This window comes from Anneissia japonica, unplaced genomic scaffold, assembly GCF_011630105.1.
Source record: "Anneissia japonica isolate Jap-2015-1 unplaced genomic scaffold, ASM1163010v1 scaffold287854_len485379_cov200, whole genome shotgun sequence".
Lineage (NCBI taxonomy): Eukaryota > Metazoa > Echinodermata > Crinoidea > Comatulida > Comatulidae > Anneissia > Anneissia japonica.
Genome location: NW_022732005.1, coordinates 20,742 through 34,945, shown reverse-complemented (window position 1 = coordinate 34,945; position 14,204 = coordinate 20,742). Strand labels below are relative to the sequence as shown.

The 14,204-nt window shown below is 33.3% G+C and overlaps 1 protein-coding gene across 1 annotated transcript in view; it reads right to left on the bottom strand.

The window, feature by feature from the left end:
- LOC117115538 (ELKS/Rab6-interacting/CAST family member 1-like) overlaps positions 1–14,039 on the bottom strand; it is a 77,597-nt gene extending 63,558 nt beyond the window's left edge. The window contains exons 1-2 of the mRNA XM_033259378.1: positions 13,114–14,039; positions 435–824 (exon numbers count right to left, since the gene is read on the bottom strand). Of these exons, the coding sequence (XP_033115269.1) occupies positions 435–824; positions 13,114–13,812 (1,089 nt within the window). The 5' untranslated portion in view covers positions 13,813–14,039. The remainder of the gene's footprint in view (positions 1–434; positions 825–13,113) is intronic.
- Between the last annotated feature and the right edge of the window lie 165 nt (positions 14,040–14,204).

The following is a 14,204-nucleotide window of genomic DNA, read 5'->3' as shown; positions in this document are numbered from 1 at the left end:
TCTTTGACAGTTAACAAAAATTTTCAAATGACATTCAATAAATAAAACTGAATTATGAAATTTCATATTATTCCTTAATAAGACATGATGGATAGGAAAATGTCACCAGAAAAATGTGTGACAATGAGAAAATTGTCACTATTAAAAGATTGTGCGACAATAAGTCAAATTTTCAAATTAAAATTAACAGAATTCATTAGCTGACCTAACTCATTAAACGTCTGCTTTTATCAAATTTTTATGAAGTACCACAATTCCAGCCTGGAAAGCAATTAAAATTCATATAAAAGTAACCAAGCCCTATTGAGCATACTGTACATTTAATTGCGCAACCATGTGTACTGTAGGGTACTACATGGAGCAAGGACCTGTTATACTGCTGTTTATAAAGACAACTACAGTACATGAACAGAGGTTTGGTAGTGCATACTTACATCAGCAAGATTAGCAATCTCAGCTTGTTTCTGCTCTAAGCTGGTGGTGACCTGTATAACCTTCGTTTCTGCTTCAACCAGCTTAGTCCTAAGTCGATCCATCTCTTCATGATTAGCCTCAATACCCTTCACGGCTAAGCCTTTGCTCTGCAACATTTCCAATAATTTCTTAATGCTTTCGTCGCGAGAGGCCAACGTTTGTTTCTGTGTATCTATCCTAATTTCCATCTCCTCGAGCGTTTTTCGCAGGAGAAACAGTTCTTTGGATTGCCGCTCTTTTTCCACTCGTAGTGCATCGGCTTCTTGTCGCTGCGTTGGGTTCAACACTTGTGACGTCGTCTGCTGCTTTTGAAGCTCTTCTTGTAGTTGCTGGATGGATCTTGAAAGTTGCTAAAAAAATGACAAATCAATTATTATTAGACTTACAGTATATCCACCTTTACAGTAATATATTAATTTGCTATTATTTTATCTGTATGTTTAAATTTACGTATTTTTACATTTTGGATTATCATTATGCAAAACCCATCTTCAACAGAGTTGGTGTTGTGGAATACTTAATGTGTGATGTATGAATTGTTATTTGATCAAAAAATCATCTCATTTCAATGTCAAAACTCCTGGAAGGTAACAATAATTTATAAACAATTGTCTTTTACCTATAAAAGTACAGTACTATTTATTTTTCATTTCTACAGCTATAATTAAACCCAAACACACTGAAAGGAAAAAACTAACACTTTCAAATTGTCATAACTGAAGTACAAATGTTTTTATAGTATACTGTAATATTTAACATGCAACTATGAAAACACTTGCATTAATACAAAAGTAAACAGCACTTTCATTTACAGTACTGTAATTGATTTTGTTTGTCCTTGTTCATATTTTAAGTAAAGTTTTCACGATCTAAAGAGATTATGCGACCCATCTAAATGTTCCCGCGACCCAAACATTGGGTCGCAACCCCTAGGTTGCGGAACAGTGTTTTAGATGACATATTGACAGACTAACCTTATGGCTACACACAACACGACAATTTTAGTTCATGACATTTTAACATACTGTAGCTGAATGCAAGTAGTTCTGTTTTCGTCATTTTCATTTATGGATGCAGTAATGTAGGCAGACACTTGGAACATATACTGTACTTGTTTATGCAATTCCGGTAATGAATGTGATGCACATGCATGAATGGGAAAAGCAAATTACTTTCCGCACGAACTCACTGGCTACCAAATCCATTTGATACCAAAGTTTCTACTTCCTTATATCAATATCTCTATACAAGATTTTCAAGATTCAAAGACTTCTTTTATTCATCATTCAGTATGTTTACAAGTTCATAAAACACATTTAATACACTAAATATAGACATACTACTATACTATGAAACTTGTAATATAGATTAAGCAGTCAAGCTGTTCATTATTCTCATAATCTATATGAAAATAAAATGTCCTTTTTAACAGAAAAATATAACCTACTTGACAGCCATCAAAATTACATAATGTTTTCTTAAAATAATGTTATATTATCAAAGATGCTACAGAGGATATATTATTAGGAGGAAGGATCTGCATGTTGCATCATAATCACCACACCAATTCAAAGTGTTATTTAAATAAATTCTGGACATTAATTTTTTTGTTTTTAAAATTGTCTTTGAATTAGACTAAAGTACAGTATTTAAAAGTAGAAGAAGAAAACATTTTAAAACGAAGAGATTTTGCGAGCAAGTATTATGTCAATTATCTGACGACATTTGTACTGTGAGTAAAAACCAGATCTATTAAAAGCTGTTGTTGAACCTGCATACAGCACTTTCGTTCAAAATCGTCCAGTAATTTAATGATAATAAATTTGATTTCGGTCAGTAAGTGCATTTCGTATTTCACCACCAGACTATCTGTCAATATGTTGAATATTGCCTTCAATCTTCACTTGATACATGGAAATGCCTTATTAAAAATAAAAATTTTTCTTAATGTTTATAAAGACATACGATGGATGTACTTTAAAAAAAAAAAAAATGCATACCAATTACATGACATTTGAATACAGTATTAGAAATCAATTTCTAACTAAATTGCACGTTATTGATTTTTTTTCCCTCTGGACACTAAATTGTTGCCTAGTAGGAGCCTCCGTCATTAGAGCATGAGAGAGTTATAGGTGTACCAGTAAATGATGCTCCAACATTCAACGTTTTTGTAAGTTCAGGCTGATGGTGCAAAGTCTATTTCTTTTTGTTGTTACCCTCAAGGTTTTTTCGATGGCTACAAAAATCCTACATCATTATTAATATTATTCTCACTAACAATGTCATTATTGTTAAGCATTATTATTATTATTATTATTATTGACGAGTATCTTGTATTCCCAGAAGCTGAGAAGTGCATAAAAATCCATATTTTCCTCTTCTTCTAATAGGCTTTGACAACAATCTTTCAGATTGTCAATATTTTTTTTAAAATTTAAAGTAAATTTTTCATGAGGCTCCACAATTAGTGGAGGGCGAGGACGTAAAACTAGCAATGAATTTTATTTGGACCAAAATATTAAAAACTATCAGGAATTGATGATGACATAATTAATGTCAAAATATTGAATCACAACACGATGGCGTGTATTAAAAACTATATCACCCAGTAAGAGTACTTTATCTTTCCCATATTATTCTAATGTTAAGTAGATTAATACACAGGACCTGCTACATATCTGGCCAAATTAGAATATTTGCAATGCTAGTTGCTGGTATCGCAAAAATAATTTTTAAAATTTATTTTTTTACCCAGCCTTAAAATTGGAATTTATTTTTTGTTTACTAAATATCTGCATGGTTATTGCCGTTCCAAATCAAACAATATTTAACTGTATATATTAGCAAGTGTGTGCACAAAAAAAAAAGAACTAATGAGAAGCCATACTGTACTGTAATACAGATTAACAGATTGGATAGGTCATCAGACGTCCCAGATGTGGTAATAAATGTCATAATATACTGTATCATCTTTAAAAACATGGCTTTATTATTTAGCTGCCGTCGTGGTTAGATGGTCTCATAGAGATATAATAAGAATACTAGAGCGCTAACCGCAATGTATTCGATGTTCGAAATACGCAGAACTGTGTGTGTGTACCATCCAAGATGGCTGCCATAGATTTAGCCAATCAAATTTTGCTAAGCACCATCGTTTGCAATTGTGTAAGGTTTTACCAAGAAGGTATAAAACTCCTTGGTTTTACTAAATGCAAATGACGTGCTTCTAATATCGGGTAAAAATCCATCTGGAATTTCTAGTAGACTTCATAAAGAAATTACTGTACGTCATGTAACACCTGTCTCTTATACACCTCTAGATGTGTATAAGAGACAGCCAATATGCTAACATTTGCATATGGCAGACAATCTGATTTACAAGTTGTCTCTGCGCCGTTGTTGACGAAGCTAGTCACGTTGCAGTCTGAGATGGAAAAAATATCAAAATCAAGTTATTGAAAATAATGGTAATTTTAGTTGCCTTTTAAATACCATATCTAAATTCCAATATCGGTCCAGACGATTTTTTGAAGATTTGAAATCTGTCTCTTATACACATCTAGATGTGTATAAGAGACAGGTATGCATCCATCGAAAACATTTACTTTTATCCAGCATAATAATTACTAAGTATAAAACTATGAAAACAGCCTCTTGAAGGAATGAGCCAATGACCATACCAGGACGGATGCACATGCTAGAATAAATACGGTGAAAGAGGGCGCTCTAACCTGCCGTCGTGGTTAGATGGTCTCATAGAGATATAAGAATACTAGAGCGCTAACCGCAATGTATTCGATGTTCGAAATACGCAGAACTGTGTGTGTGTACCATCCAAGATGGCTGCCATAGATTTAGCCAATCAAATTTCGCTAAGCACCATCGTTTGCAATTGCGCCCTCAATTTACTCAGAAAGTTCAGTACAGCTAGTTACCCGTACGTTTGAAACTCGAGCGTTGCTGTGTTTGGGTGTAATGTACACGATTTTAATTTTAATTCCTTGGTACTTTATTTTTGAATAAGATGCTCCACTTGGCCTCGTTTTGGCTACAATAGTTTAATAATTTGTTATTACCATTACTCATTATCATTAATGAAATAATAGTCAGTCAGAGGGCTTATTAATATGTAATAATACTGTCTCTTATACACATCTAGATGTGTATAATAGTCAGTCAGAGGGCTTATTAATATGTAATAATATGTATACTAAGCCTGAAGGTGGCGCTTTACTACGACGGCCATCTTGGATGGTACACATACATAACTCTGCATTGCTGCGCCTTCTTGTCAGCACTCTATTGTTTCTCTATGGATGGTCTACAGTGTGTGGCCCTTTCCCCCATGTAGCACAGCCACTGATACACTAAGCATTTCAATTTTCACTGCATTTTGCTCAAAAGCACCTCTGATTAAGAATGGGCCAACAATATAGATTTGCAAAGCATGTCCGGGAGCTGGCATCAGGCTGGCTATTTCCGTTAAGTGTATGGGATCAAAGACTTAGAGTAAGTGGAGTTGTTTTTAGTCATAATACAAATCTTAGCATCAGCTGTGATTCAACTCTTAAAATGGAAATTGCAGATGTTTTAAACAAAAATATATTACTCTATTCTACATTCATAGACTAGCTTCTTTAATATAATCAATAAATAAAATATTCATTAAGAATCACTCACACACCTCTATTTTCTTCCCAGGGTGTTGCTCACAAAGCAAGATGTATTGTAGATAAATTAATAATAATAATAATTTATCTTTATTTTGTCAGAAAAATTCTGATCACCCTCTTTATAGGAATTTTTAAAGGCCATTTTGAGTTACAATTTCATAAAATCATAAAGCATCTATCAACCAACTAGACTGCAATAGTATTATGTTTACAGGCTTTTGTAAAAGTTCCATTTTTTAATAATACTTTCATTCTTTCATTACATAAAAAGTAGGCTTGAAATGTATAGGTCTAACAAGAACTGTATAGAAATGCCAATTCTAATCAGAACTAGAATGTAATATTACAACTAGATCCATGGTTTGCTGACAGACCTAGTTATCCAGAGTGTAAACTCAGATTAAGGAGGATCCCTCATAAGCTGACATAGTGACAAGTAGGCCTACAGCACATTCAAACCATGCTGACAGTCAGATATTGCCACACAGCCAATGACAGACTGAGGGATCAGAATATTAACATTTTTAACATTGGATTAATCTAAAATTTTAATTGAATAGAAATGTTATTTTAAAATATTCTGCTTTCAATCATAGCTTGATATTGCCTACATTGGATCGAATTTTCAATCGGTAAAATTTTATCTATTAGTACTAGAGCTACTAGTACTAGAATTCTTTCCCTTATTACCGATAAGTGGACGCTAAATCCTAGCTGCTGACAGCTCAAGTAATAATGCAACCAATTAAATTGTTTTATATCTGGGTTGCCGCTGAAATCAATGAGATATGTATTATGTAAGTATAAGCCATACATTCAAGAAAATTCTTTTAAAACAAATAAGATCATCCTGAATAAATATAAATTATGTTCCAAAACAGTGATGATACTGTAAATGCTAATTCTTTTAGATGCAATATTGAAATTTAATTTAAGCAAAATTGTTGTACAGTAATAACAAGTGTTAAGTTTTCACCAATGAGATTAAAATAAATACAATTTTTACTGATTTACTGTCCTTGGTATAGTAGTAGTGAGCATATTTTTCACATTTTATTTTTTTTAAAGAAAATTATTGTTATAAAATTTAAGCAATTTATTTACTTTTTAAATCACAGATGGTAAAAAACAATTTTATTTCAATATTTCGAAATTAATTAAGTCATCATCATATAACAATAATTTATTCCCTAGGACAAACAGTTGCATAGTCATCTTACAATATCAATAATCAAATATCTCTTCCCAACTCCATACAGTATACAGTTAAACTTGCCTAAGTCGAATCCAAAATTACATAAAAAAATTGTTCGATTAAGAGTGTTAATTAATGAAAAACACAACAATTTGCCATGTAAAATAAGATCGACGAAATTATTCAAGTTGTTAAAAGTCAACTTCGGCAAGTTTAACTGTACTGTATGTAAATGTTACAACAATGTAAAATCGGCCATATAACTTCTATTGTTGTTAATAAACAACAATACTTTTCCTAGGATAAACATTTCCCTAGCCTTCCTATTAATAATTCAAATATCTCCTCCCAATTCCATAATGTAAACGCTACGATAAAAAATCAATAAGCCATAACTTCTTATAACCTATATAAAATTCATTGACTGTGTGTCAGGTAAGTGTATGCAATCAATGACAATGAAATGTACAGAACTACTGTATTATTTATTACATCAATTACTAGTTATTCAATTTCAATTTTATCCTTGAAAATACATACAGTCTTAAAGTACTATATGGGGATACATATTTGAATACTGTAGCTATTATAAAATATTGAATTAAGATACTGTAAGGTACAGTATGGACTTTACTAAAAAAAAAATGTAAATATGTATACTGTAGCATGTAAATTACCAGGGAACTGACACATTCAGTACAAACTTAAGCATTTTACTGGTGACGTGTTTAGGCACATCGACTGAGGAATGTCATAGGTTTGTTAATATCGAATTACATGGATCTACATAGTGGACTGGGAATTGATTACCATGCTAGGAAACACTCGCATATTTTTTTTTTTCAAAAATAGTGTACTGAGCTACAGTATTTTTCACCCACAGAGCCATTTGTTTACATGGCACTAATGCTTAATGTCCCATCAGAAGGATGAGGTACTAGACTGTAAGTAACAGATTTAAGCACCTTAACCCAAGGACACATCACTTGCAAGTTTGTGAACTGGGAATACGCAACTCAGCTTATTCCTACCGATTCAGCTTGGCTCACTCTCACTATCTCATCTCACAATACTGTATAGACTTTGGATACTATTTCTATTTTGGCCCAAATAGTCATTACCTTAATTGAAATGAAACCTCCTACTTGTTTGGCTAATATGTTTATTCATTTGTTGTAAATTTAATTTAGGTCTTGTTGACCACCAAAATACACTATTACCGTACAGTACTTGCCTTGCTTGATGATGACGTACATGTGAGTGTCATCGCTGTAACTGACATTTATAAAATATGAAATATGTGGACAGTTGGACCACAAATTTCATTGCAATATGCTCAGAGCGTCTCTAATTCATTCTTAACATTTAAAACAGAAAAAGTATTTGGATTAGTTTCTTGATACTTTTTTTTTAATTCCTTGATTGTGTAATTTAGAAACTTGTCTATAATTACATATCATTAAGAACCTGATCTATATTTGATAAGAGTTCATAGAAACTAATTTTGTTTAATTTTGTTTTTAAATGTTAAATTAAAACTTAATTCATCAAATATAATATTTTATTTTTATTTCTCTGCCTAGATGTTTCTTGGAGGTGTTACTACTTAAAAGATATCCAAACACACCCTTGTCTTCTGGCTGGGTTTGTCAAAATTAACCAAAAATTGTTGTGATTTCTCATTCCATTTATGGTGAAATTTCCCACACACTGTACTGTGTGCAGCACAAAAACTTAGGAACATAGAGTACTGTAATTCTACATTTCACTTTCAAACAAATTGTTTCTTACTGTTCTCATTTATCACAAAATTACCTCAAATTCTGAACTTCAAACAGGTGATAATCAAAAAAGCCTTTATGCTTTAAATTACAGAATAAAACACATTTGAAAAGCTATATTTACACCTCAAGTCTAAAATGTAATTCTTTTTGAGGATATAATATACGACTATGTTTCAGGCTGCATTTTATCCCTATTGCCTGACTGCAAGTGTAAAGAGGCAATTTACTATCGAATTGTAATTATAGAAATATTTTCTCAGGAGAATACTCCCTCTGCTCATAGCATACTGTAGTCTCTTGCCAACCTGTGTGTCATCGGATAACTGCTAACTGTTGGAGCTGCCAGGTCCCAAATGAGGGGTGTCTGGTGGCTGCCTAAGGGGGTGCAGTGAGGTCAAGCAGCAGTGTGCAAACAGGATCTGGAAAGCCTTTTTGAATGAAAGTGTGTGCCACCCTTCCAACTGATTAGTTAGACATGTTTCATTCTTATTGATTGCCAAATGAAATTACAGGTAGGTATTGATGTGGACACTGTGTACTCAGCAGCCCTTATTCAGAGTGGATTACCAGCCTTATACATTATTACTGACTGTTTTACAGTCAGCCAGCATCGTATTGATGATCTGTCATAATATTATTATCGTATTGGTATAAATGGTATCTAGTTATTACTGTATCATTTCTTATTATCATTATTAATAATATTACCTTCATCAACATCAACATGATAAAAGTGGAACTAATGTATGTAAAACTGTTTCTATTTTTTTTAGATCTTAGAACAAACATGACAAATACAGGAATGGAATAATATTGAGGTGGGTTGTAAATTGAAAATTATATCATTTCATCATATATTTCAACAGAAAAACACCAAAAAAAAAAAAAATATATTTCAACAGAAAAACACCAAAAAAAAAAAAAAAAAAAAACAAAAAAAACGGACTGGCCAGATTGCCCAAAAGCAATGCAATGTTACTTTCACAGGGCTCTCCTGGCAACACCTACAGTACAATACATAAAAAAAATTTGATATGTCGTATCTCAATCTCAACTCCAGACTTGTAAAATATAATGCATACTACTGAACATTGTAACTACATCCATCTTTCAATTGCCTAACATTCACCTTAATTTTTATTATTATTATTAACTTTTATTTCCTAACTTTCATTCAGTTTTTAATTGCTTACTATAACTCCTACATGTGATTTACCCTATCCAAATCCACTTACTGTATTTCATGGAGTCAGCATATCATGCCTTACTCAAGGTCACGGAGCATCATGTGACTGGAATGGAATCTCCGAGACAACTTAGGAATGTGACACATTAAGTAACTGCCACAATTTGAATCTAATAGTAAGCCAATATTAATGAAATGCCTGGGGTACATATTTCCTATTTTACAGTACAGCTATGCAAATATCCAAAAGTAACATGATAGAATATTAATGAATGGAGGTCGCAATTTTTGTCCAGGATATATTAAAAATCAGATTGAGACTCGTATTGTTTACCCAAGTAGAGTTGGCTCATCAAACTCAGTCCACTTAGCGGCACTCAATGATCTAAACTGTAATTACTGGTATTGTAAGCTACTGTACAGTGCTCAAGATCCTTACATTCAAATTTCAAGTGTCTGGGTTCGAATCCCCTGGTCGATTAAAATATTATTATAAAACGAAGTACATTTACGAAAAAAGTTTAAAAAAAAAATTTGTTGGACACAGGGAACATTTAAGTTTTGATTTGATGTGTTACTGAATCTCCTGGGATTTGCCAGGATAGGCACAATTTTCAAGCAAAATTATTTTTTGAGATGGGATAACCATCTGTGATGCGAGTGCAAAATCTGATATTACTATACAATATTTGAAATCCATATCTGTTGCTGTGAAATACTGTAAGTAGATGTTCCTGAGGTTTACTGATTACTGAATTGATTCCGAAGCATTGATTGAATGAGTAGTGATCCACCGTAATTACATTACTAGTAGGTCCAATCTAATATCGTCATGGCTTCGATGTAACCATGACAGGGTCAATAATATCTCCTTGACATCGCCTATGATACTGTAAAGTAATAATGCACTATCTATGATACAGAATACTCAGTGTTGAATTATTATAAGTATATTATAATAATTAAGTATATTAATTATACAGGGAAAAAATTTGCAGAAATATAAATATATACCAAGTCAGTAGCTCAGGATAAACAAAAAGGAAATAAGTTTGATTGAGAGCCTTACAGGATTGAACCCACACCCTTGAGGTTTACATAACTTATAGCACCCTGACTAATTACTACATAGCAGCTCAGATTTTGTAATTTTTTTAACAAAATTACTAAATGAGGAAAAAAGGTATACAATGTATTCTAGAAATAACAAGATTTTAAAAGGCAAACAGTTATTGTTAACCTCAACAGCCTACAGTATACAATACCAATCCTATTCAGGTGTTGGGTGCAATTATGACTCATAATTGGTGTCTCACCACAAATCATGGACAATGGCTAAAAAGCAATTATCACAACCTGGTGATAAGAACATTTATTAGGATTTCAATTTATGTCAATTATTTAAAATATAAATTTATGTTCTTCTTCATCTCTACCATGTTACCACTGTATCTTTGTGGGGAGGGACAGATTTAGCGATCTGCACAATAAAAATAAAGTAAAAATGATAAGATAAAATTTTGTTTTGTTTAACTTCAGGTCAGTATTGTGGAAAGATTACCACATCCTTTAATAATACAGGAAGAAAACAAATTTAGCAATGCAGAGCACTAAAGAGACTTACTTGGTTTGTAGTACACAAAAATAAAAAATTATTTAAAAAAACTATAGGATGTTTTGTCTAGACAAAATACATTAAATTTCACATATTGAAACATAATACTACAGACATGATCACCTTAATTACGCCTTTCATTAAGGCGGTGAATAGCATCTTTTTTTATACAGGATTAGCATAAAATTGCACTTAAAATGTCAAATACATGGTGGATACATTCTTATTAATAGTTTACAGTAGGAGACATGTACAGTATCTATCCCAACTCAATTAAATCTTTAAATTTATTTTAATTATTTCTATTAACTTTAAAAGTGATTTTGCTAATGGCATAATAATGATAATGCACAACTGACACCCAAAGAAATCCTAATCATACTTTAGCATTGATAATAGGATGGTCTCAGGGACTTTATTTATCATCCTACGGAAATAAAATTGACAGTTGTTGGCCTGTAAAACTTTACCCCATTAAAGGTCAAATAAGACTTTTAATGTTAATGCTTACGATAATGTTAAGATATGTATTGTATTATAATTTTTCCAATAGGCAATTTGCATTGAATGCTAATTTAACAATGATGCATTTATAAAGCATGTTATTCTTCAAAAAGACAATCAATTAAGTACAAATAGTATGAATTAACCAGGCCATTTTACTCAATGTTTCGCTTTCATTTACGCATCATCATTCCTGATGGCCTTGTCAATTTTTGGAGAGACAATCAATTAAATCATCTAAGGACAGGGATGAGGAAGGTAACAAGATAAAGAAGAGATAGGATGGGATGAGCGAGATGAAATGAAGAAAGTAGGAAAAGAAACAACACAGGAGATAAGAGAAAGAAAATGAGGCAGCAAGGAGATACTGTAGTAGGATGAGGATATAACAATACGCTAGTATACTGTACAGTAGGTACTGTATATAAGACAGAAAGAAATGGTATAAGGCAGGGGTGGGCATAAAAATCGGTTGGAGGGCCAAAGTGAATTTTTGATTTAACACTGAGGGACGAACCCAAACTTTGATGTTTACTGTACAGTGTGCTTCCAAAATCTTCCTGCACTGCTTTTATACCACTTTATTCTCAGTTTTAACATTACTTTTTACAGATGATCAGTGTCGGGCTGTAAAAAATGTTTGGCTGGCTGCACAAATAGAGTTTGTATTTCATCATCGCGGGCTGCAAAAAAATCACTGTCAGGCAGCACTTTGCCCACCTGTGGTATAAGGAAAGGGAATAAAACGAGGGGATGAGATGTTGTGAACGGGAAAGGCATATGTAAGGGGATGAGGAATGACAGGATGAAAGGGATGAGGAAGTGATGAGAAGAAAAGCATAAACACATTGAGTTGAATGAGGAAAATAAGATGAAGATGATGCAGAGGGAAAGATAATGAAAAAATGGTAAGAGGAAATACAGGTAGGTTGAGCAAGATAAGGAGAGGAGCAGGATGAGACTTCCGTCTTCACCCCATTTCATACTGTTTCACCGTAAATTCTTGCCATCTACTGTATCTTTTGACAGCTTTTTCCAAACAGTAAATCACACCACTCAATACCAGAAATAAAAATCAGCTTAGCATTAATTTTAAAAGAACTAAAACAGGCCAACAATGTATAAAGGTGTAAACATATGGAATAACCTCTCACAGCTATTAAAATCTCAAAACTACATTTCTTCATTCAAAAGACAGCGCCATAATCAACTCAACAATAAATATTTGTTAATTCTTCTTTTGAAATTTTTTCATTTTTTAACCCTGAAACCTTTTGTAGAAATACCGGGATGGTGTCCGGCGGGATATAGTTTTACAACCTATAGTTAAGTAAGTTAAGTCGGCCCTTCTGTTTTGTACGGGGATTCATATGTTAAAGCTCTGCTTGTTTTGAATGCCCCTTTCCATTTCTTACTGAAGATTTGAATTGATTTGGAATAAAGTTTACTTGCTTACTGTATTTACTTACTCAGAAGAGAAGGAATGAGAAGAACAATAAATGGAATGAGGATGGGAACAGTATAGAATGGGATGCGAAGAAGGTATGAGATTAGAGGTATGATAGCAAAGGGAGGGAATGATGCGATGGAATAGTATGAAAGATGAAGAAAAGATGGTCTGAGATCAGAAGGGAATGAAAAAAAATATGAAGATACTATGAAAAATCAGGAATACAAACCTGTTTTTCATCCATGGAACTGCGGCACTGTTCCTTCAATGTAATTAATTTACTACTTTCATCTTTACGTAACGCCCTTTCCTTTTTCAATTCTGGGCTCCAAAATGTTTTGATACTATTCATGCTAGAGCTCAATTTTGCTTCCTTTGTTTCTAAATCCTGCTTCAGAATAGCATTTTCCCGCTGCATCTCTCTCAATTGTGCCTGAAGATCCAACAGCATGGAATCTCGCACTTGGCGAAGCTCTTCTCCAGGCGGATAAAAAGCCATATTTGTAGGGATGTCCTGGCCTTGATCCACAACAGATGATGATGATACAAATCCCTGACTTGAACCGAAACTACTGGAACGACTGTTTGACGGTGAGTTTTTAGGGGACATAGAGTTTGAACGGCCACTTGAATTTGGAGATGATCGACCACCAGTTGTCAAATTACTTGGCACTGCACTGACTATTCCTTCTGCAATGTAAACAGGTCCAGCATTATATGCAGCATTCAAAGACTGAATATTTTCCATAGGCAATGATGTACTAAAGTCAGTTCTTCCATGCGACTGGCTTCTAGCAGTGCGTGGAGGCGAAGGTGATGATGATGCTCCTCCGGAAGCAGAGGCATTCACCTGCTGTTGACGGCGCTCCCCGACACCCGTTTGCTTTGCTTTCAAGTTTCTGCTGGGCGAGTGCCTTGGACTATGCATTGGTGGATAATATTATACTCAATCAAACAGACTTATTTGCAAGACAAAAGATAATCAGTATTAATATTTTAAGCTATTTACCCTTGCCTTTCATTGTTGAAAGACCTGCTTGTTCCCTGAAGCGCAAAACCGTGAAATTTATCGATGAAAGGCAGTGACCTCATCATCAAAAGCCAATCCCCTAAAAACATGGACGGTGATATTCTTGTTCCAGACAGCAAACAAATGTCCTTGTAGTGGCTGTTCTGAACGACTACACAGGATATGATTGGGTAACTCGCTTGTAAATTTGGTCATCTGTAGAGGGCGGATTTTTTAAACTTAACAAAAATTACAAACTTGCGAAGTACAGTAAAGCATTAAAGACTAATAAATCATTTTATTCATGTGTA